At 49.5% G+C, this 24,446-nt stretch overlaps 2 protein-coding genes across 2 annotated transcripts in view; one reads left to right on the top strand and one right to left on the bottom strand.

The window, feature by feature from the left end:
- Positions 1-19,813, bottom strand: part of SYAP1 (synapse associated protein 1) — a 34,384-nt gene extending 14,571 nt beyond the window's left edge. Inside the window, exons 1-5 of the mRNA XM_040997575.1 lie at positions 19,533-19,813; positions 11,136-11,254; positions 6,622-6,688; positions 4,184-4,257; positions 390-529 (exon numbers count right to left, since the gene is read on the bottom strand). Of these exons, the coding sequence (XP_040853509.1) occupies positions 390-529; positions 4,184-4,257; positions 6,622-6,688; positions 11,136-11,254; positions 19,533-19,725 (593 nt within the window). The 5' untranslated portion in view covers positions 19,726-19,813. The remainder of the gene's footprint in view (positions 1-389; positions 530-4,183; positions 4,258-6,621; positions 6,689-11,135; positions 11,255-19,532) is intronic.
- A 31-nt stretch (positions 19,814-19,844) lies between these two features.
- Positions 19,845-24,446, top strand: part of CTPS2 (CTP synthase 2) — a 113,486-nt gene continuing 108,884 nt past the window's right edge. Inside the window, exons 1-2 of the mRNA XM_040997562.1 lie at positions 19,845-19,968; positions 22,648-22,695. The gene's annotated coding sequence lies outside the window, so the exon portion shown is untranslated. The remainder of the gene's footprint in view (positions 19,969-22,647; positions 22,696-24,446) is intronic.

The raw sequence follows: 24,446 nt of genomic DNA, 5'->3' as shown, positions 1-24,446 counted from the left end.
GGACACAAGAGGACTCTGGTAGAGGAAAAAGCACACTTGAGAGCAACAAGATTGTTGGGGGAAGGCCGGGGCCTCAGCGTGAAATGTCATCTGCTTGGAAAAAAGGCCCGTCTCTTTCCACAAGGCCAAGGTCCGGTGGGCCTCACACACCTGAACTGGATTCAGAGAAAGACAGGGTATGTTTGTTCTTTCAGGAGGCAAACGTGTTCAGCCTTATACCTAGGGCCAAACAGCACATTCTATCTCCGGCACGAAGCCCTGGGGCTGCTCTGATGAGCAGATGCGTGGAGGGCACTCGGGCGTCCCTCCCATGAGTCTCTGGCACTGAATACCCAACCTGCACAGCTAGGAAAGGCACCGCGAGACCCAATTGAGAAGTCACCGCTCACAGTTTGGGGACGAGGGCGAATCTCATCTTGCTCAGTAGCTCATCCTCTTGCAGCATGACCAGGGCAACGGGGTACATCTGATCGAAGTCAAAATTAAACTGCACGCCAGCTGGAGGGTCACGGAGGAAATTCCTCTTGTCCTTTGAGGAACAGACAAGCATGGGTGAAAAGCACAAGATGCCATGAACAACTACCGTGTACAGTGGGCCGGCCGTGACCGGAGTCCGCTTGGAGCCTTCGCTGACATACCCACACATCCCTGAAGAAGGGCTGGCCAACAGCTCAGCCTTGCTTCTGTTTCCCAACACTCTCAACTGGACAGAGGAGCACTCAGGAGGCGAGAAATCCAGCAACAATCACGCTTTCAAATCCCACACATGTGCTTGTTCTGATGGAGATCCTTACGTGATTTACTCAAATGAAAACTATCAGAAATATTTTAGGAAACAAGTTCAAGAGTCAGCAAGTCATGTGGTCATATGAGCTAAGACAAATATATGACCTAACTGAATCTTTTGTTGTTGCTGTTTAACATATATTTTCACTGGAAAGGCAGGTTTACTGAGGAGAGATAAAGATCTTTCATCCATCTGCTGGTTCACTCCCCAGATGGTCTCAATGACTGAGACTGGGCTGATCCAAGAGAAAGTTTTTCTGGGTGTTCTCTAGGGGCGCAGGGTCCCAAGGCTTTGGGCCATCCTCCACTGCTTTCTCAGACCACAGGCAGGGAGCTGGAGGGAAGTGAGCAGCTGAGACTTGAACCAGCGCACATAGGCAGAGGATTATCCAACTGAGTCATCATGTTGGCCCCCACCTTACTTTTTTAAAGATTTATTTATTTTTATTGGAAAGGCAGATTTATACAAAGAAGGACAGAGAAGTAGAAAGATTCTCATTCCCAAGTGGCCACAAAGGCCAGAGATGAGCTGCTCTGAAGCCAGGAGCCAGGAGCCTCCTCTGGATTTTTTGGGCCGTCCTCCACTGCTTTCCCAGGCCACAGGCAGGGAGCTAGATAGGAAGTGGAACAGCCAGAACACAAACTGGAGCCCAAATGGGATCCCAGCACATGCAAGGCAAAAACTTTAGCCACTAGGCTACTATGCTGGGCCCCAACTTAAAATCTTAAAAAAGCGGGGGGAATGCAGTAGCCTAGCAGTTAAAGTCCTCACCTTAAATGTGCTGGGATCCCATAAGGGCACCGGTTCTAATCCCGGCAGCCCTGCTTCCCATCCTGCTCCCTGCTTGTGGCCTGGGACAGTAGTCGAGGACGGCCCAAAGCTTTGGGACCCTGCACCGCCTGGGAGACCTGGATGAAACTCCTGGCTCCTGGCTTCAGATTGGGTCAGCTCCAGCTATTGTGGTCACTTGGGGAGTGAATCATTGAATGGAAAATCTTCCTCTCTGTCTCCCCTCCTCTCTATATATCTGATTTTGTAATAAAAAATAAATTAAATCTTTTTAAATATTTATTTATTTATTGGAAAGTCAGATATACAGAGAGGAGGAGAGACAGAGAAGAAGATCTTCCGTCCGATGATTCACTCTCCAAGTGAGCGCAACAGCCGATGCTATGCCGATCCGAAGCCAGGAGCCAGGAACTTCTTCCAGGTCTCCCACATGGGTGCAGGGTCCCAAAGCTTTGGGCTGTCCTCGACTGCTTTCCCAGGCCACAAGCAGGGAGCTGGATGGGAAGTAGAGCTGCAGGGATTAGAACGGGCGCCTACATGGGATCCCGGGCGTTCAAGGCGAGGACTTTAGCCGGTAGGCCACTGTGCCGGGCCCAAACTAAATCTTTTAAAAAAAAATCGGGGCTGGCACTGAGTCTTCATAGGCTGACTCTGCCTTCCACACTGGCATCCCATATGGGCACTAGTTCATGTCCTGGCTACTCTGCTTGAGCTGTAGCCTAGGAAAGCAGCTGAAGGTGGACTAACTCTGTGGGCCCCTGCAAGTAAGTAGGTTACCCAGAAGCTCCTGACTTTGGATGGGCTTTTGTCCCCAGACTGTACTAATACAAATCTATACTGAGCTCTGGTGCTTCTGTCCCTGTCTCCGGGGACTGGGACTCTGATGGTGAACAAGAATGACTAACATGCTCCCCTCTGAGTGGGTTCAGGTTGGAAAGAGGCTCACAAGTTGTCCTGCTAGGTACTGCAGAGGCCAGGAACTCCCACAAGGCCCTGCTCATTTGCTTAACCCACTGTACCACAAAACTGGTCCTTGTTCAGCCAAGTTCCTCTGATACATTATGCCACCCTAAAATGGCTCCTCATTTTAGCAAGATTAAAGCGTCACTCAGCTGTACTAAGAATTGCTCTAAGCTAATGCCTGGCTGGGTCAGAGAATGAAAGGCAACTACGGAGAGATTCAGAGATGGCTCATTGTCCCCAAGAATTGATTTCCTCCTTTCAGCCTGCCAGGACTCCATCCCTGTATTCTATGGGACAGCCAGTCCCCAAGCCATAGATCATATTGCCTAGGCTCTCTTGCACCCAGAGATGGCCATGGTATCAGGCTGCCAAGGAGCTGCCAGCCTAAGTGATGGGTGCAGGTTCTGGGTGTCAGTTTGCAATGGTTTGGTTTCTCCACCTCTTTCTCAACAACTGCAGGCTAGAACAGTCATGCCTATGGGCAATTAGCTTGCACAACAGAGAAGGACAGATAACATTCTCTGTGTTGGTATGGGAACAAGACAAGACATGAGGAATGTAGGGCCCTAGATGACCTCATGGGCCAAAGCAAAATTACTTGGAGCATCCAGCTGCTCCTGAGCTGTCACATGCCGGGAGATGACAGAAGAAAGCAAGAGGAAAGGAGAGGGCCTTGCGTGATGGCTCAGGGGCTCCATCCTTGCTTTGAGCACACTGGAATCCCATGTGGGTACTGATTCGTGTCCCAGCTGCTGCACTTCCCATCCACCTCCCTGCTTTGAGCCTAGAAAGCAGTTGAGGACAGCCCAAAGCCTTGGGACCCTGCGCCCGTGTCAGAGACTCCGAAGAAGCTCCTGGCTCCACATCAGCTCAGTCTCGGCCGTTGAGGCCATTTAGGGAGTGAAGAAGAAGACAGAAGGTCTTTCTGCCCCTCCTTCACTCTGTAAACCTGCCTTTCCGATGAAAATAAATAAATCGAGAGAGAGAGAGAAGCCTGTCACTCGCTTAAGCTGGCTCCGTTGTGGATGTTTCTTAGGGCACTTTAGTGTGTCCCTCATCAGACCCAGCAGCCAGTGGGTGTGACCTCTCTTCCCGTCACTGTTTCCAATGAGTAAAGGAATCTTAAAAAAAAGGTAGGGTGTATGTTCCTGGTATGCCTTGGCCTCCAGGGTGCTGCTAGTGGGAGACAGTGAGACCTTGAGGTGATAGGGGTCTAGCTGGAGGTTTTCATGTCACTGGGGAATGCCCTAGAAGGTTCTTCTTGTATAACCTCTTGAATCCTCACTTGCGGGCTATTACAAAAGTCCGAACTTGGGCCCAGCCACTCTGCTTCCTCACTTGCTGTGTGATCATTCTTACACACACTCCACCACTGTCATCCACCACCATCAACAGATGCAAACCAATAGGACCGCCCATCATAGACTTAAACCCCTAAAACTGTGAGCTCAAGTATACCTCATCTCTTCCTAAAATTAGCTGTCTTGGGTATCTTGTTGTAGTAGTACTAATCTGACTGAGATAGTTCCTAACGTTTGGAAACAATAACTATACAGAAGAAGCAAATCTGCTAAGGATTAAGTCATATTAACAGAAGCACCGTGATGGGAACGGCATTTTATTCTAGATGCTGACGATACTTACCGCTGATAAGGCCAAAATTTGTTGCTGAATGGTCTCCTCATCATTACTGTCCACCCACGGGGGCACAGCGACTTCTAAGGATTTTAATGGCAAAGACAAATTATTAGTTACAATGGATATACTGCACTTTATTATTTAAGAAAACGAGAATTAAAAAAAATTTATTGGAAACGCAGCTTACAGAGAGACAGAAAGATTTCCATCTGCTTATTCACTCCCCGAATGGCCACAATGGCTAGAGCTGAGCCAATCCAAAGCCAGGAGCCAGGAGCTTCTTCCGGGTCTCCCATGTGGGTCCAGGGTCCCAAGGCTTTGGACCATCCTCGACTGCTTTCCCAGGCCACAAGCAGGGAGCTGGAAGGGAAGTGGAGCAGCTGGAATACAAACTGCCACCCATATGGGATCCTGGCACTGAAGGAGTTGCATTAGTCAATTAAGCCATTGTGCCAGGCCCAAGAATGAGAAATTTTCTACATGACCATTTAAAATAGCAATTTACCAATGCATTCCGAATTTGAACACTTACCATAATACTCAGACTTAATCTATAAATTTTACACATGCCTTAATTTTTTGTTTAGAAAACAAAACACTTGGGGCCAGCATGAAGACTCAACTGGCTAATCCTCCACTTGCATTCCCTAGGGCGCCAGTTCACATCTCAGCTGCTCCAGTTGCCATCCAGCTTGGTCTAGTGGGGATGAGGTGGAAGAAGAGGACAGAAGGCTGTGGCTCTGGGAGCTCCGCACAAAACAGACCCAGGCAGGAAATCCTCAACACTGTCCTGCAACAGTCCACTACAGCAAGATGACAAAGGAGGCAGGAGTCTCCAGGATGGGCACTGCTGGGGACCGGGCACTCATTCACCCTTCCAGCCTGAACACTCGAGTCCAGCCTTTCTAGTCTGATGACATACAGCAGACTGAGGGAGATCCGTGCAGGATGACAAGGCCGTTTCAGAACACACAGTGTACTGTGAAGTGAAAGGAAAGTGCCACCACAGCCTGCTGGAGTCACCACGAAACTGTTGACAAGCAAAATCTGGCTGCCAGAGTGACTATGGGCGGAAATGTGAGGCTGAAGGCCTAGCAAGTACTTTTATTTTTAGAAGGGAATCTTTTTTTTTTTTAAAAAAGTTTTATTTATTTTTATTGGATAGATATACAGAGAGGAGGAGAGACAGAGAGAAAGATCTTCCATACAATGATTCACTCCCCAAGTGAGCGCAACAGCCAGTGCTACGCCGATCTGAAGCCAGGAATCAGGAACTTCCTCCATGTCTCCCACATGGGTGCAGGGTCCCAAGGCTTTGGGCCGTCCTCGACTGCTTTCCCAGGCCACAAGCAGGGAGCTGGATGGGAAGCAGGGCCTCCAGGATTAGAAGCAGTGCCCACATGGGATCCCGTCACACTCAAGGGGAGAACCTTAGCAGCTAGGCCACCGTGCCGGACTCCTAACAAGCACTTTAAAAGAGAACAACCTGCAAATTAGGACAGGTCCTTGGGAAAATGATGCTGTCTTGTAATATGTTGGCCAAAATAATCTCTTTTAATACTGTACTCCAAGAGTAAAATGAGACACATCCTTGGGGCCAGTCCATTGGCTTACCTGGCTAATCATCTGCCTTGCAGTGCTGGCATCCCACATGGGCACCAGCTGCTCTACTTCCCATGCAGCTTCCTGCTTATGGCCTGGGAAAGCAGCAGAGGATGGCCCAAGTGTTGGGCCCCTGCACCCACGTAGCCAGCCTGGAGGAACTCCTGGCTTCTGGCTTTGGCCTAAATTAGCCCTGGCAGGTGTGGACATTTGTGGAGTAAAATAGCAGATGGAAGATTTCTCTCTCTCTTTCACTCTCTCTCTCCACCCCTTATCTAACTTTGCCTTTCAAATAAATTAAATAGAATTTTAATACAAGGTACTCACTCTTACATAATTTGACTATAACATTTACCACTAGCCAGAAATTTCCTCCCTGCTTTAAACAATAATAAATACAACTGGGAGCCCATTAACTTAACTTAAAGCAGCATTGCCCAATGGGACTGGTGCAGTTATCTGGCACACTACAGCTGAAAAAAAAAAAACTTGGCAGATTGGGGTCAATGTTGTGGTAGAGCACATTAACCCACCTCAGGGGACACCCACATCCCATACTGGAGCACGAGTTCAAGTACTAACCATTCTACTTTTGATTTGGCTCCCAGCTCATGTGCTGGGGAGCAGACGATGGGCCAAGTAACTGGGTCCCTGCTGTACAGGTAGGAGAGCAGATGTAGCTCCTGGCGCCTGGGTCTGGAGTGAATCATTTGGGGAGCAAGTGGAAAACCTCACCTCCCATCTCTCCCCCACTTTCCATCACTCTGTCTTTCAAATAAATACATGAATCTTGAAAAGTAAATAAAACTTGATATAGTAAACAAAATAAACTTATACTATACCAGACTTCTTTGTATGTTGTTCCTCAACAAATTTTTTCTGCTCCTTCTGAAAATCTCCTATTATTGTCTGTTGAAAAAATACAGAAGGTTAAAATTACTTTGTTAACTTGATTATCAGATAAGAACTACACTCAAGATTTTCGAAGTATATTTGAGACATTTCATTTTCCTTGAATAAAAGGAATAGTAAACAATATTTTCTCATTTTGCCAATAACAGAAGATCCTAAATGTTTTTGAATTGTTTGAAAAAATGTATTTGGGCCTGGTGCAGTGGCCTAGCGTAGTGGTTAAAGTCCTCGTCTTGAACGCATCAGGATCCCATATGGGTGCCGGTTCTAATCCCAGTGGCTCCACTTCCCATCCAGCTCCCTGCTTGTGGCCTGGGAAAGCAGTTGAGGACGGCCCAAAGCCTTGGGACCCTGCACCCATTTGGGAGACCGGGAAGAGCTTGCTGGCTCCTGGCTTCGGATTGGCTCAGCTCCAGCCATTGCTGTCACCTGGGGAGTGAATCATTGTATGGAAGATCTTCTCTGTCTCTCCTCCTCTCTGTATATCTGATTTTCCAATAAAAATAAAATAAATCTTTAAAAAATGTATTTTACTTGAAAGGTGAAGTTACATAAAGAGGGAGAATCCTTTTCTGTATTTGCAGGCTGCAATGGCCAGGGCCGGGCCAGCACAGGGGCTGCGATTCTGGCTCCCACGTGTGTGCTGCTTTCCCTGGCCATAATCATGAGCTGGATCGGCAGCAGAGGCAGGAACCGGTGTCCATATGGGATGCTGCTGTCACAGTGGCACCTTTAGCTGACATGCCACAATGTCAGCTCCAAGGTTCTTGATTTTTAAGTATGCAACCTCCTTTAGGATAAACTGGCTTTTTAAATATAAAGAGATAAAGACTACATTTCAGGGGCTGACATTGTGGCATAGTTGGCTAAAACTTAAGCCTGTAGCCCCGGCATTCCATATGGCGCCAGTTTGAGTCCTGACCACTCCACTTCTGGTACAGCTCCATCTTAACTATTCCTGGGGATGCAGTGGAGGGTAGGCAAGGCCTTGGCGCCCTACACCTAGAAGGAAGATATCTCTCTGCCTTTCATTCTCTCTGTTAATCTGCTTTTCAAATTAAGACTAATGTACGTTTGGAAAAAGAATATTAAATTTCTGTGTCACTCCATAAAACAATAAAAGATACATCAAGTCTTTTTTTTTTTTTTAAGATTTATTTTTATTATTTTTTTATTGGAAAGGCGGATGTACAGAGAGGAGAGACAGAGAGGAAGATCTTCCGTCCGATGATTCACTCCCCAAGTGAGCGCAACGGGTCGATACTATGCCGATCCGAGGCCAGGAGCCTCTTCCGGGTCTCCCACGCGGGTGCAGGGTCCCAAAGCTTTGGGCCGTCCTCGACTGCTTTCCCGGGCCACAGGCAGGGAGCTGGAAGGGAAGCGGGGCTGCCGGGATAGAACCGGCGCCCACATGGGATCCCGGGCGTGCATGGCAAGGACCTTTAACCACTTGCGCCACCGCTCCGGGCCCGATACATCAAGTCTTATCCTAACAAAGTCTATACAATAAAAATACCTAAGTAATAGTATACCCAAGCTTTAATTCATTACTTCTATAATTCAAGTAAATACCAACATAAATGAAATTCCCCAACTTAGCATTTTAATACTACAAAAAATGAACCAACTTGGCCTACAGAGTATTCAAGGCTGAGTGGTCAGACGCTGCTTCGGATGCCCACACCCCACATCGAGCGCCGTCCCTGGGGGCTGCTCCTAGGGTCAGAGCAGTAGCCTCCAGGGCCTCTCCCTCCCCCAGTCTCTTCCCCTGTGGGCAAAGCCAGCCCCAGCCTCCTCCCTTCCCAGAAGCCAAGTGGGAGAAGTGAATATGATTTTTAGACTTTTGCATTGTGGACTGACTTTGCATCACATTAAAAACTCATCCATGGGGGGAAAAAAACAGTGTCCAGATTCCAATTCCTGTTCCCAACTCCAACTTCTGATGCACAGCCTGAGGGACAGACGTGTGGGCTCAAATACTTGGGTCCCTGCCACTCATTTGGAAGGCTTGGTTCAACTTTGCACAGTGGCAATATCGTAGCCGATGAGGTGTATCCAAGGTGCGATTATTGCTAATTGGAAGACCTGCAGCAAGTTCCTGACTCCTGTCTTCGGCCTGGCCTAGCTGTGGCTGTTATAAGCATTTGAGGAGTCGACCAGTAGATTGGATATCTGTCTTTAAAAACAAAAACAAAAATAGGGCTGGCAGTGGCATAATAAACTAATCCTCCACCTGAAGCACGTGTATCCCATATGGGTGCCAGTCTGAATGCTGGCTGCTCAATTTCAGATGCAGCTCCCTCTTATGAGCAAAGCAGCAGTGGGACCGGCATGGTAACCTAGTGGCTAAAGTCCTCGCCTTGCATACTCCGGATCCCAAATGGGCATCGGGTCATATCCCAGCTGCTCCACTTCCCTTCCAGCTCCCTGCTTGTGGCCTGGGAAAGCAGTCGAGGACGGCCCAAAGCCTTGGGACCCTGCACCCGTGTGGGAGACCCGGAAGAGGATCCTGGCTCCTGGCTTCAGATTGAATCAGTCTCAGCCGTTGCACTCACTTGGGGAGTGAATCATCGGATGGAAGATCTTCTTCTCTGTCTCTCCTCCTCTCTGTATCTGCCTTTCCAATAAAAATTCATAAATCTTTGGGCCTGGCACAGTGGCGTAGCAGCTAAAGTTCTCGCCTTGTATATTCCAGATCCCATACGGGCACCAGTTCTAATCTTGGCAGCTCCACTTCCCATCCAGCTCCCTGCTTGTGGTCTGGGAAAGCAGTCAACAATGGCCCAAAGGCTTGGGACTCTGCACCCGTGTGGGAGACCAGGAAGAATCCTGGCTTCAGATTGGCTCAGCTCCAGCCATTGCGGTCACTTGGAGAGTGAATCAGTGACTTTGGAACAAAAAATAAATATTTAATAAATAAATAAATAAATAAATTTTTAAAAAGAAAACCAAAAAGGGTTGTTCCTAATGGGCTAGGATTAAAAAAGTAAACCAAGTAACGCAAAGGTATAAATATGAGCGAACCTCAAAAACTTGATGGAAAATGCATGATTTAAAAAAAAAAACTAGATATGGATCCCAAAATTTTTGCACCAAGATAAATTATCTTTTAGTCGTTTTTTAAAAGAACTTTGTAAAATACTTCATATATCCTGAAATACAGCTTAAAATCAATGTAATTGAAAAATATCAATGTATTATAGTCTATTAAAATAAAAACCAATGTTGCTTAAATCAAGTAATTTATATTGTAGCCACTTATACAAAGAGAAGGAAAAAAAGAATCTCTACAACCAACTTTTTCCTAAGATTTCTTTACTTGAAAGGCAGAGAAAAAGAGGAGACAAAAAGAGGTCTTCCATCTGCGGGTTACTTGCCCAAGAACTGAAGTAGCAGGGCTGAGCCGGGCTGAAGCCAGGAGTTCCACATCAGGCTCTCCCACGTGGGTGACAGGGGCCCTAGTGCTTAAACCCCCAGCTGCTGTTTTCCTCAGCACATTAGCAGGGAGCTGGCTCAGAAGCAGAGCAGTGGGGACACAAACTGGTACCCATATGCGATGCCTGTGTTACACGCCACATCCCAGCCTGGTTATCGCTACAGTCATGATAGCCTACTTGGATTTTTAAAACTTCTTAAGAAGGGACATCAGGGCCCGGCGCAGTGGCCTAGAGGCTAAAGTCCTTGCCTTGAACATGCCGGGATCCCATATGGGCGCCGGTTCTCATCCCGGCAGCTCCACTTCCCATCCAGCTCCCTGCATGTGGCCTGGGAAAGCAGTTGAGGATGACCCAAAGCTTTGGAACCTTGTACCCACGTGGGAGACCCGGAAGAGGTTCCTGGCTCCTGGCTTCAGATTGGCGCAGCACCAGCCATTGCGCTCACTTGGGGAGTGAATCGTCGGATGGAAGATCTTCTCTCTGACTCTCTTCCTCTCTGTATATCTGACTTTGTAATAAAAACAAAAATAAATCTTTAAAAAAAGAAAAGTTACATCATATCCCCTGAGCATGGTCCCTGTGTACTGCTTAGATTGGGCAATGGATATAGTAATGCTGTTTCTGGTTTGTGTGCTGTCAGGAGTTCCAGGAGTGGTGAGGCCTGGCAGTAGTGGAATGTGGGCAGAGAACCAGGGAAATGTGAATGTCTGCAGCTTTGTAAGTGTGTCCAGGTTATTCATTGCATGTCTCTTAGGATAACTTATAGTGTTGGGGAAGCTGGGACAAGGGTCTTCAGCTTAACAGATGGACTTGAGGGTAATAACCATTTGTTCCTCTTGGGGTTATGGTTGGTTGGATTATGATTGGTTGGATTGCCACATGGACTTGTGATCTGCTATTTCTAAAGTGCTCTATTATCACCAAGCTTGGTTAATAAAGACTCCTTAATAAACCTTAAAAAAAAAAAAAAGAAGGGACATCATATCAGCTGCTAATGAATCACATACCTTATCAATGATGTCATCAATCTTGCCTTCTTCCACAGATTTCTTTATGGTCTGGGCAGTTTCAGTAACTGATTCTGTTATCTTTTTTGTTGCAGCCGTGGCAAAGTTATATAGGTAATCTGTAAAGAGTAAAAGTGGTGCTATTTCATTCAAATGAAATGGGTATTATAGAACTGCCCTCAGTATCCTTAAGGGATTATGGCCCAGGACCCCTCCTACATACAAAACTCTAGGGATGCTCAGGTCCCATAGAGAAAATGGCTGCTTCACATGCAACTTGTACACAGCCTCCCGCCTACGTGAGTCAATTTGAGATTCCTAGTAATGGCCAGCATAACACGAACGCTATGTAACAGCTGCTGCCACACCAATAGGGGGAAATCTGGGTGGGTTCAGTACAGGCACAGCTGCTTTCCAGCTGCAGTTAGTTGAACCCTCCAATCCAGAGGGCAGGTGAATGGAAAACAATAGGGTGACTTTATTGCTAATTCACACTTCAAACAATGAGTGACAAACACTGGATGTTGTGGCTTATCAGGTAAAGGCACTGCCTATGACACCAGCATCCCACATGGGCCCCAATCTGAGACAAGGCTGCTTGGGTAATAGAGCCACATGGGACACCTGGAAAGGGCTCCTGATTCCAGGGCTCAGCCTGGCCCAGCCTGGCCCTTGCAGCCATTTGGGGAGTGAACCAGAGGATAGAAACTATCTAACTGTTTAAACAAAACAAAAACCCAACCTTAGAAAATAAAGCCCCAGCAGCCAACCTTTCCTAACTCCTTTCCAGTCTCCAGCTTTACCTTATCTCAGTAAATAATCTCTCCTCCTACTTTACAAACAGAGCAAAGCTGCTTTAGGCTTTCTTTTCTACACTCTACATCTCCTAATTTTTTTTCTTCTCTTCCCTGTCCTATTCAGAGACAATGTCCCTCTTTTCCCAGATTAACCGGTCCCATGTTAAATCTAGAGGATTTTTTTAATAAACAGAAACCTTGGCAAGCCCTAACAGAAATATGAAGTCCTCTTTAAAATTATCAAATATAAATATGCAAAGTAAGATCAAAATTGGAAAACTTGAGCTTACAAGGCAAAATCATGGGAGCCAGCACTATGGCCTAAGTGGCTAACCCTCTGCCTTCAAGCTCCGGCATCCCATATGGGTGCTGGTTAGTGTCCCGTCGGTTCCACTTCCCATCCAGCTCCCTGCCTGTGGTCTGGGAAAGCAGTCAAGGACGGCCCAAAGGCTTGGGACCCTGTACCCGTGTGGGAGACCCGGAAGAAGCTCCTGGCTCTTGGTTTGGATCAGCTCAGCTCTGGCCATTATGGCCACTTGGGGAGTGAATCACTGGACAGAAGATCTTCCTCTCTTGTCTCCCCTCCTCTCTATATATCTGACTTTACCATAAAATTATTTTTAAAAAAAAAGGATGCTACTTATCTTTTAATTTTTAATCTACTCATTTCAGAGGAAGGGAGAGAGAAAGAGAGCTCTTGTACCCACTGGCTCACTCGCTGAATACCTTCCTTGACCAGGGGCGCTGGAGGCTGAGGATGCAGGAGGGTCAGGGCTATGTCAACTCAATTTATCTGCCCCCTACTGAAGTCATGCAGGCTCCTTAACAGGCAGCTGGAGTCAGAAGCGGGTGCCGTATACTAGCTTCAAACTGGTCTGCTGAGGCAGGTATTTTAACCACTAGGCTAACTGCCCTCCTTTACTCTGGTCCTGTTCTCACGACTGCTGCCATTCCTCGTCCACATGCCTAGGAGCATATGGAAATCCTTTAGTACCTACAAGGAGGCCCTGAAAGTGGTGCGCCTTGTCGGGTAACTTTGATCTGCCCGGCGTTTCTCTGGCGGGCCCTACACATCCTGTGCTGGAAGCCTACTTTGGGGCTCACTGAGCAGGCACTCTGTCCCTCAGCTTCCTGTTTTCCCCACCACCAACACTCAGCACACTCTGCCAACAAGTTGGAGAATGTGCATCCTAGGCCCATCAGGGTGGGCATCAGGGCCGATTTGGCACCGTAGCCCCAGTGGGTGACCAGTGAGTGCTTGCTGATCGATGAATGGGGAATGACACAACAAATGCTGAGCTGCAGGGACAGGCCTCGTTTCTCTGATGATGACTAGTCTACTTGTGTAAAGTGGGGAGAGATGCTTCCTCGTTTGCAAAGACTCTGCAGATGCAGGAAGTCTCCAGAGTTTCTCAGAAAGACATGAGTTCAAGCCCTCATTTTTATCCGAAGGGAGAACTCGCATCCAAAAATTGGCGCTTTAACATAGTTAACTCAATTCTCAGATTTTAGTGACTGCGCAGAACTGACTGAGCACACTGAACACTCAAAAAAAAGCACAGTTCTTGTCTACAAGACAGATTCATTTGTAAAGTGAATGAATAAAGCCAAGAGGAGCCAGATTCTGCAGTAAAGTGGCCTGCCGTTGCCCAGAGAGGGTGGAAGCATCGCCTGGGAGCCGAGTGGCCTGCATTCGGAAGTCACTGAGAGGCAGGAGAGCACGAAGGGAGACGCTCCAGCTGAGAAGGTCAGAAAGACCGGGTTGGTGAATGTTACAGTTCTGAGTCCACACCTAATTGAGACGTGTTCTGTTGAGCGCCTAGGGGAAAGGTGAGAGTGAGCATTCACAGAAAATAAGCACGAGGTGCCCTTGGGGAATCTGGGCACAAAGAAAACGTCCGAAATGAGGCGGCGACCAAAGCAAGCCCAATGCCACCTTGGTGAGTGACTGTCTGGCAGGAACACCTTGCGGAAGGTGGGGCATTCAGCTAGCATTTAAAGTGGTGATTTGGGGCCCTGTGCAGTAGCCTAGCAGCTAAAGTCCTCTACTCGCACTCGCTGAGATCCCATATGGGCGCCGGTTCTAATCCCAGCAGCCCCGCTTCCCTTCCAGCTCCCTGCCTGTGGCCCGGGAAAGCAGTCGAGGACGGCCCAAGGCCTTGGGACCCTGCACCCGTGTGGGAGACCTGGAAGAGGCTCCTAGCTCCTGGCTTTGGATTGGCTCAGCTCCGGCCAATGGAAGATCTTGCTCTCTGTCTCTCCTCTCTGTATACCTTTCACAATAAAAATGAAAAATAAATCTTTAAAATTTTTTTAAAAAGAAATAAAGTGGTGATTTGACTCTTGATGTAATTTTAGCCTTCCAGTCTTCCTGGCAAGAAAAGCGAAGTCTGAGACTCCATTTGACCGGGTCAGAGTTCCCAGAGGAAAACTGGTTTGTCCACTCTGACAAGAGCAGGTCTTACTGAGTACCCACTCAGTTGCCCATGTCCTGCCTTCCTGCCAAAACCACCCTGATCCTGATGGGGGCCTAGGTGGCCGGCACTCAAGAATGCATCTTGATGAGGTGCGCTAGTCAAGATAAGGACACTGCTTCTTCCAGGATCTCTGCCAGATAAGTGCTTTCAAAGTCCTTGAAGCTTTGGAAAACCCACGTGACAGCCCTGGCCAAGGCGACTAAGGGGACACTTGCAAGGTGGCACGTGGGCAAGAAGTCCCTTCCTCAGAACAAGGGAGCTGCTGGGAGCCAAGACCCTTGCCCCTCCCGACTACAGCTGGCCTCCTGCGTGCAAATGAGCACAGACACCAACTCACTGCGAAAGGGGGCAGCTGCAGGAGAGGCCGTGCCTTGAGCCTCACTGCGCCTCACCACCAGCTCTGCCACTGGGAGCAGGGATCACTGCGTGCCAACGGCCGCGGCGAGCCATGCGGCAGTCCGGCTGGACACCTGCTTCCTGCTGTAAGTCTGCAGTTCTGCTGTGCAGGGCAGGCAGAGGGTGACTGGCCCTAACAAAACCCCGAGGGCTGACTCACTCCTGACTGTCCCTGGCACGTCACTCTGTGCCCTGTGCTGCCACAACTCTCACTGAGCCTGGGTTTTCCGGGTTTCAGCCTGGGCACCGGCTTCCCTTTGCTGATCTGCTCTGCAAGCATTTCGCCGTGGCAATACTGCAGTCCCAAATCCTCTTAGCCAGTCATCAAATCTGAGGGTAGTCTTGGTGACCTGGCGCAACGAAGCCGTCAGGTCACATCTCTCCTTGCACTGTCTGTAATTTATAGCTGAATTTTCTGTACTTTGCAAATAATGTCACAATTACGGCAGCAAGTGGCATGGAGAACTAATAGAAGCTAAGTGTGTGAAGCCCAAGCTCCCACCCAACCCAGTGTCAGCTGGGCACGTGACAAATGCTAGCACAACTGAAAGAAATGAAAGACAATGGAAAGTACAAAAGATTCTCAAAGGGCAAGAGGGCATCTACTTGTCAAACTCAATGGCAAGGCAGAATTTAAAGCCCACTGCTAGAACAAGAAAACGAGCAAAGTGTGTTAAAGCCTTAGCACACGAATATTCTCATGAAGAGGACAACTACTTTGTCAAAGATACATTACAAGCAATATTAGAATCTCTGAATTTTAGTGCAGTAAGGGACCTTAGATGCTGCCTAATTCAACCACCTATCCAGGTAGCTACATGTCTAAGAACGGGGAGTCAAAGACATGAAGGGCAGCCACTTGCTACTGTTAGCTATCACTACTTCAAAAGTCATGCTCACTTCCCTTATCACCTCGCCTCTCAGCCCTGTGTCCTGTGAAGGAATGTAAATAACTTCTCTACAAACGGCTTTCAGATACTCAAAACACAATGACTCTAAGTTTCTTCTTCAAATTATTCAGAAGCCATAGGATACAAGCTCTTGACCATTCGCATTCCAAACCTGAGTTTGCCATCAGAACTCAATTATACATTTTAGTTCTGTATCAAAGCAGACACATACACGTTGCCAATGAGGCATCTGGAACTTCAATGCACATTTCTTAGATGATCTGATAGTTCCACTACAATACTAACATACTCAAATGAGAAAAAATCCAAAGCTCCTCTCTGGTAGTCCTCCCACTGATGCAAACTGCAGGCTTCACTGACACTTGCCCATCTCCAGGGCGGGGCTTGGACTTTTTTAAAAGAAAGGATACCAGTGAAGCACTAAATGTGGGTGACTAGCACGGAAGCCAACTGAGGGCACAGGCCTGTGCAAAGGCAGGGCACAACCCCCTAACCCTTGCCTCCCGGGAGCCAGTCCTTTCAGGAGGAAGTTCCAAGGCCAAGGATAGTGGTTGGTTTGGGGTGACGGAGTAGATATGGGTCTGGGTTTCAGGTCCAGGTCACGTGAAGCAAGAAGTATTGAGTCTAGTTTTAAAGACAGGCACTCCACAAGATGTGTGGAGACAAGTGGCATACCCAGAAGATTCCAAACAGATGTCAAAAGACGAAGACAGGGACGAGGGGCCGGAGCTGAGGTACAGCAGAGTAAGCTACCAGCTGACCTGCTAGGGACCCATGTGGATGCCCGTTCGAGTGTTGGCTGCTCTACTTCCAATTCTGCTCCCTGCTAAAGTGCCTGGGAAAGCAGTGGAAAATGGTCCAAGTCCTTGGGCCCCTGAGCCATGTGGCAGACCCCCAAGAAGCTCCTGGTTCCTATCTTTGGTCTGGTCTAACCCAGCTGGGGAGCAAACCAGCAGATGGAAGATGGCGCTCTGTAACTCTGACTCCTGATTAAATAAATGTTTAAAAAAGACAGCAAATCAGGGAGAAGGAAGGAGGGAGGGAGAGAGGAAGGGGAAGGGAAAGTGGAGGGTGGAAGGGCATATCGTAATATTTTCAGAATTGCATCTACAAACCACATTGAATTGGTTAAAGATTTAAACATAAGAAAAAATAGATATTAAAAAGAAAAAATAGGGCCTGGCGGCGTGGCCCAGCGGCTAAAGTCCTCGCCTTGAATGCCCGGGATCCCATATGGGTGCCGGTTCTAATCCTGGCAGCTCCATTTCCCATCCAGCTCCCTGCTGTGGCCTGGGAAAGCAGTCGAGGACGGCCCAAAGCCTTGGGACCCTGCACCCGTGTGGGAGACCCGGAAGAGGCTCCTGGCTTCGGATCGGCATAGCATCAGCCATTGCGCTCACTTGGGGAGTGAATCATTGGATGGAAGATCTTCTTCTCTGTCTCTCCTCCTCTCTGTATATCTGACTTTCCAATAAATAAATAAATCTAAAAAAAAAAAAAAAACAAAAACAAACAAACAAAAAAAAACCCCAAAAAAACCAGGAGCCAGTGTTACAGCCCAGTGTGTAAAGCTGACGCCAGCATCCGTATGCACACTGGTTCAAGTCCCAGCTGCTCCACTTCAATCATACTTGACAAAGCAGCAGAGGGTGGCTCTTGTTTGGGCCCCTGCATCCTTGTGGGAAATCCAGATGAAGCTCCTGGCTCTAGCCTGGCCCAGCCCTGGCCATTACAGCCATTTGGGGAGTGAACTAGCAGAGGGAAGATTTCTTTCTGCATTTCATTGTCTTTGTAGCTCTGCCTTTCAAATAAACAAACAAGGCAGAGTTGAAGAGAAAAAGTGGGACTGGTACGAGACCTCCCGTCCACTGGTTCACTCCCTAAATGGCTGCAACAACAGGGGCTGGTCTGACCTGAAGCTGATCTGCGTCTCCCACATGAGTGCAGGGGCCCAAATACTTGAGCATCCTCCACTGCTTCTCCAGGCACATGAGTAGGGAGCTGGATCAGATTAAGTAGCTGGGACTCAAACCAGCACCCATACGCGATGCTGAAGTTGCAGGCAGCAGCTTTACGTGCTACAAGGCAACACCTGCCCTCTAATCTTTTTAAGATTTACTTGAGGGCCTGGTGCCATAGCCTGGTGACTAAAGTCCTCGCCTTGCATGTGCCATGATCCCATATGGGCACCGGTTCGTATCCTGGTTGCTCCATTCCCCTTCCAGCTCCCTGCTTGTGGCCTGGGAAAGCAGTAGAAGATGGCCCAAAGCCTTGGGACCCTGCACCTATACAAGAGATCCAGAAAAATCTGCTGGTTCCTAGCTTTGAATTGGCTCAGCTCTGCCACTGAGGCCATTTGGGGAGTAAACCAGTGGATGGAAATTCTTTCTGTTTCTCCTTCTCTCTGTAAATCTGCCTTTCCAATGAAAATAAATAAATTTCTTTTTTTTAAAAAAAAGATTTATTTGAAAGGCAGAGTTATAGACTGGGCCTGGAGATCTGGAGGAGGTCTTCCTTCCACTAGTTCACTCCCTAAATGGTTGCATCGGAGCTTCATCTGAGTCTCCCATGTGGGTGCAGGGGCCAAACCACTTAGGCCATCTGCTGCTTTCCCAGGTGCATCAAAAGGGAGCTGGATTGGGAGTAGAACAGCCAGGACTCAAACTGGCCCCTATACGGAATGTTGGTGTTACAGGCAGTGGCTTGACCCCCTATACCACGATGCTGGTTGCATAAATGTTTTCGTAAGAAACAAATAAATAACACAGAATTACACAAATTTTAGAAAGCATAGAGCTCTCATGTATTCTGAAAATCTGAATGTACCATCTGGGAGTAGGTTGGTATTTGCATCTAAGCTCAGCCTCTGCAAACATCCACAGGAAATCTGGTGAGGCAGGCAAGATGAGGGCATTAGCATCGAAGTAGATATATTGACATCACAAACTAGAAAATACTGCGGCGCTATTACTAAACACAAGCGGGAGGATTCCCATGGACAGTAAAGCGCCAAGTCTGGGGAAGCGTGCTATTGGCTTGACGCTGATTGGGTTAGGCTCTAGGAACATGAATACACACCTACCCCCGGCTTCCCTCGAGCCGCACTGGTACCCCTCATCCCCTTTACATTGTCCGTGTGCCGACGTGAGCTTCACTTGCTTAGGAAGGGCGTTCGACACAGGATGCTGCGTGCGATTTTTCAATCCCCTGTCTGTGTGCTTGGGCTGGAGTCGCAGCCCCAGTGAACGTGCGCCCTGAGAAGCAGCAGGTGTAGGCTCCAGCAGTTGGGTTCTGACACCTCTGCGGGAAACCAGCTGGCCTAGCCCCAGCTGTTTGTGTGTAAAATAGGTGACACTGCAACTTGCATGGGACAGACAGCTGGCAGCCAAGCAGGTGAGCACGACAGAAGCATTCAATTTTCTAGAAACGACGCGTTCTGGCCACGAGCAACAAGGCCCCTTTGAAACTAAGTCCGCCCGCGTTCCCCTTCCAGCGCAAGACCGAGCGAGCGTACAGGCGAAGCTGCGCGACCACGACGCCAATTGTTGCCGCCCGAGTGCAGCCACGTTCCAGGAGTACACAGACTCGTCGCAGAGGGACGCGTCGTTCCTCAGCAACGTCAACGGCAGAAGTCAACTGCCCGGACGCTCAGCCGGGCCCAGCTCCTCCCCGCGCACCAGAGAACGGGCAGCCCGCCGGACACACCTTCCTCCCCTCCGCCAGGCCAGGGAGGCCGGCCCCGCCGGCGTCACAGCCGGGGAACGCCCGCAACCCCCGCCCCCTAGGCTCCGGTCCCGGGGGCCGGGAGAGACTCACTGCCGAGGCCCTTGGCCTGGTGGAGGAGCTCCGGCTCCCCCGCTCGCTGCTGCTCCGCCAGAGGGGACGGTGCCTCCTCCTCGAGCCGCGACGGCGGCGGAAGCTCTCCCGTGGGCTGCTCGTCTCCCACGGGTGGCTCGCTGCTGGGCGCCGGCTGCTGCAAGCCAAGCCAGCTACTTAACCCTCGAAACATCACGTCGGCGGAGCCGCCGTCGCGCCGGCGGTGGCGGTCACCGGAAAGCCCCGTGGGTGCCGCCCGCTCCCGGCCGCACCCCGCGGGTCTCCCGGGAAGACTGCCGGAAACCCAAGCGCGGCCGGGACGCTCCCTCGCGGCGGCTCCCAGCCTCTGTGACGACACCGCCGCCGGGCGCGCGTCACATCCGGCCTAAGGCTCCGCCCCTGCCTGCGTCGGTTTGACAACATTGTTGTGCCTGTGGTAAGGGGACGAAAGGTTCTCCCGCTGTGGCTCCGCCTCGTCCCTGCAGCTCCCTGCCCGGCTTGGCAGCTGAGTGACCTGGGTTTGTGGGCTGAGGACGGCGTCTTTGTCACAGCCCTTCTCAGTCTCACGCTGCGATTTCCTCTAAGCAGCTTGGCAGTTGCCTCTCGCTTTTCAGGTTCTGCAGTGTCAGGCAGAAACAGATTTCCTTAGCATCTTCCTGAGGCCCAGAGAAACTAAACCAGGGCCCAAAGTCCGACTAGAGCAAACACACGGGACTAAGGAGGTGTTAACCACCACCTGGGTTGCAGCCATAAGGATGTTGAGGATGAGGGTCCAACAGGATAGCCTAGTGGTCAAATCTTCCCCTTGCACGCCTGGGATCCCATATGGGCTCCAGTTCATGTCCTGGCGGCTCCACTTCCCATCTAGCTCCATGCTTGTGGCCTGGGAAACCAGTCTAGGACAGCCAGAAGCCTTGGGACAATGCACCCATATGGGAGACCCGGAAAAAGCTCCAGGCTCCTGGCTTCAGATCGGCTCAGCTCCACCTGTTGTGGCCACTTGGGGAGTGAACCAGCAGACAGAAGATCTATCTCTCCTCTCTGTGTATCTGCCTTTCCAATAAAAAAAAGTAGTAGTAGAAGAAGAAGGCAGGCAATGAGAAATCACAGGACAAATTATCTTGTGGCAAGATATATTTATTTTTATTAGAAAGGCAGATTTATAGAGAAGGAGAAATAGAAAGAAACTGTCCACAGCTTACCTCCCTGAATAGCTGCAAGGACTGGGACTGGTCAGTCTGAAGCCAGGGATGCTGTGTGCCATGCAGAAGCTTAGCTTCCATATCCCATCACTACTATGAAAGTGTAACAGTTGGAGGGGGCCAGCGCCATGGTGTAGGAAGCTAAGCCTCTGCCTGTGGTGCCATCATCCCATATGGACAACAGTTCTGAGCCCAGCTCCACTTCCATTCCAGCTCCCGTTTGTGGCCTGGGAAAGCAGCAGAGGATGGGTGTTTGGACCTCTGCACCCATCTGGAAGACCTGGAAGAGGTTTTCGGCTCCTAGCATGTGCTGTTGCAGAGGACACTTAGGGAGTGAACTGCTGCGAGAGGGCCTTTCTGTCTCTCCTCCTCTCTAACTCTGCCTTTCAAACAAGAATAAATATTTTAAAAAGGAGTTGGGAACCCTGCACAGTAGCTTAGCAGCTAAAGTCCTCGCCTTGGATGCACTGGGATCCCATATGGGCACTGGTTCTAATCCCGGTCACCCTGCTTCCCATCCAGCTCCCTGCTTGTGGTCTGGGAAGGGAGTGTGGGAGACCTGGAAGAATTTCCTGGCTCCTGGCCTCAGATTGGCATAGCACTGACCATTGTGTGCACCTGGGGAGTGATTCAGAGGGCAGATTTTCCTCTTTGTCTCTCTGAATTTCCAGTAAAAATCAATCAATAGATATTTTTAAAAAGAGTTGGAAATTCAGATGCTAGATAGACTAATAGATGAAATGAAGGAATTATGGAATTTAAGAAAGCTAGTTCTGGTAAAACACAAAATTTCCCATTTTAATCATTGGAAAAGATTTTAATTTGCTTTATTTTTAAAACTTTTTAAAAAAGATTTATTTTTATGCACAGTCAGATATATAGAGAGGAGGAGAGTCAGAGGAAGATCTTCCAGCCACTGATTCACCTCAAGCAGCTGCAACGGCTGGAGCTGAGCCGATCCGAAGCCAGGAGCCTGGAATCTCTTCCAGGTCTCCCAAGCAGGTGCAGGGTCCCAAGGCTCTGGGCCATCTGCTACTGCTTTCCCAGGCCACAAGCAGGGAGCTGGATGGGAAATGGAGCAGCTGGGACATGAACTGGCACCCATATGGGATGCTGGTGCTTGCAAGGCGAGGATTTGCCACATGAGCCATTGTGCTAGTCTCCATCCTAACCATTTTAAGGGTAGGGTTTTTTTTTTTTTTAAGAATTATTTATTTTTGTTAGAAAGGCAGAATTTACAGAGAGAGAAGGAGAGATAAAGATTGAGAGATCTTTCACAGCTGAGCTGATCTAAAGCCAGGAGCCAAAAGCTTCTTTCGGGTCTCCCACATGAGTGCATTGGACCAGGGCCTTGGGCCATCCTCCACTGCTCTCTGGGTCATTAGCAGAGAGCTGGATTGGATTCAAAACAGTCAGGACTCAAACCTGCACCCATATGGAATGCCTGTACCACAGGGTGGAGGATCAACTTGTAGTGCCACTGTATCAGCCCCATACATAGAATTTTTTCAAAACAGATTTATTTATTTGTTTGTTTGTTTAGGAAAGGCAGAGTTGCAGTGAGAGGAGAGACAGAGACAGAGCTCTTTCATTTGGTGGTCAACTCCCCAAATGGCTTACTCAGTCAGAGCTGCTCTGGTCCTAAGCCAGGAGCCAGGAGCTGCTTCTAGTTCTTCCACGTTGGTACAGGGTCCCCTAAACAGCTTTCCACTGTTTTCTTAGGCTATCAGCAGGCCTCGGGTGGATGGAAAGTAGAGCAGCTGGGACTCTTAAGTGGCACCAGTAGCGATGCTGGCACCATAGGCAGAGGCTTACCCTGATATCAGCCACAGTGTGGGTCCTTAGAATTTTGTAATGTTAAGTAATTTACATTATTGTGTAATCAATTTCCAAAACTCTTTTTCATCTTACAGAACTGACACTGTAACTCTTAAGCAATTCCCCGGCCTCCCTCTCTTGGGGTGAGTAGCAGCCAGCCTGTACATTCAGTCTCTGTGGCTCCTCTGGATGGCTGAGCTGAGCGGAATCAGGCAGCTTTGTCTTTTGCGATGTATGGGGATGTGCAGGGTAGGGGACTGCTGAGGGTGTATGTTACATCGAGGAGTGACTTCGGAGGGACTGCCACCAACCAGGCCACAGCACTCGGAGGTAAACGAAGGGGCTGAGACAGGGTAGTTTGGAGAAAGGAAGCTGGAGGACCCCACATGGGTCAGACCAATGTACTCCCCACATGGGACACCTGAGCTGGGCTAGTTAGCATCGACTACCACCCACCAGTGCACATGAAAGCTAGGGCTGGGAAGCCTGCCTGGCAGGGGTAGGTCAAAGTACCTGCCAGTGAGTGTCAGAACAGGGAATGAGTCATTTAAGGCTGGACAATGACACTAAGCAGCACGTGAGAGAACTGGGTGTGGAGGCAGAAGCTGTGGGGGATATCTGGGCTCATAGCTGTAGGAGTGCAATGTCTGCTGCTTTGCTCAGAGGCTGAGAGTGGTGACAGACTGAGCTAGGCCTGACAATGAAGCAATCCAACACTCATGGTACTGGGGTGGGGAGCAGGTTGGGCTGGTTCAGGCTGTAGGACCACAGGCCCACCCAAGAATTGGGTATGCGGCTGACCAGGCCAGAGCATCCACCAGTACACACTGGGGTAATACTGGGGCGGGGGGTGGACTCTACTGGGTAAGACCCACACCTGCTGGCGTGCATGAGATCTGGGTCTGGGAGTGAGGCTGGTGGGGGAACTCAGAACTCTCTGGTAGGTTGTAGCTCCCCCTGTGAGCATGGGTGTCAGGGCTGGGTTTTGGTCAGGCCCAGCAAGCTGCTCCACTTGCCAGCAGGTGTGTGGGTTGGCTAGGGGTGTGTGTGTGGGGGGGGGGGGCGCAGACCAGGCAGGGCTGGACCTAACCATAGCACACTGGCATGTGCAGGAGCCAGGATGGTGTGCAGGCCGTAACAGGCTAGGCTATCACACCTGCCAGTGTCCATTGAAAGCCAGGGATAGGGGGAGGCTGGACTGGGCTAAGCTACAGCACTCACCACTGAGAGTCGGGACTAGGAATGGGCTGGGCCAAACCAGGCTGCAGCATCTGATAGCAAAGACCAAGCAAGGTGATGGGTTATGCCAAGTTGGGTCAGAGCAACCATTGCATGTGCAGAATTTATGGCTGACAGAGGGCCCAGTTGAAGAGCTAAAGGGACGTCCTGCTGGGTTGTGGTTCCCATTGGTGAGTACAGTGTCTGGGATTAGGGGCAAATCTGGCTGAAGATGGCTGCAACATCCCTCAGCATGTGTGTGAGATGGTTCTGGGGATGAGCTAGACTTGGCATTTCAAAGAACCAGAGGGGTGTGGGACAAGCTGGTTTGGGTTGCAGCACCCACTGATCCACATGAGAGCCGGGTCTGGGAGTGGGTCAGACAGAGCTAGGCTGTAGCACCCTATGTACAGATATGGAAAGGCCATGGGCTGGTCTGGCAAGGCTACAGTACCCGACTGTAATGTAGGGCCTGGAGGTGGGTCAAGTCAGGCTGAGCCAAAAACTCATTGATGTGCGTGAGGCCTCAATTAGAAGCTGGTCTGATAGAAGAATTTGGGGAACTCCCTTGTTAAAATATAGGGCTGGGGCCCGGTGTGGTGGCCTAGCGGATAAAGCGCTCACCTTCAACACACCAGAATCCCATTTGGGCGCCGGTTCTAGTCCTGGCAGCTCC

This window comes from Ochotona curzoniae, unplaced genomic scaffold, assembly GCF_017591425.1.
Source record: "Ochotona curzoniae isolate NIBS_2020 unplaced genomic scaffold, NIBS_Ocur_1.0 contig_1274, whole genome shotgun sequence".
Taxonomy (NCBI): Eukaryota; Metazoa; Chordata; class Mammalia; order Lagomorpha; family Ochotonidae; genus Ochotona; species Ochotona curzoniae.
The sequence above is the reverse complement of the archived record's forward strand: the minus strand, read 5'-3'. Positions and strand labels throughout refer to the sequence as shown.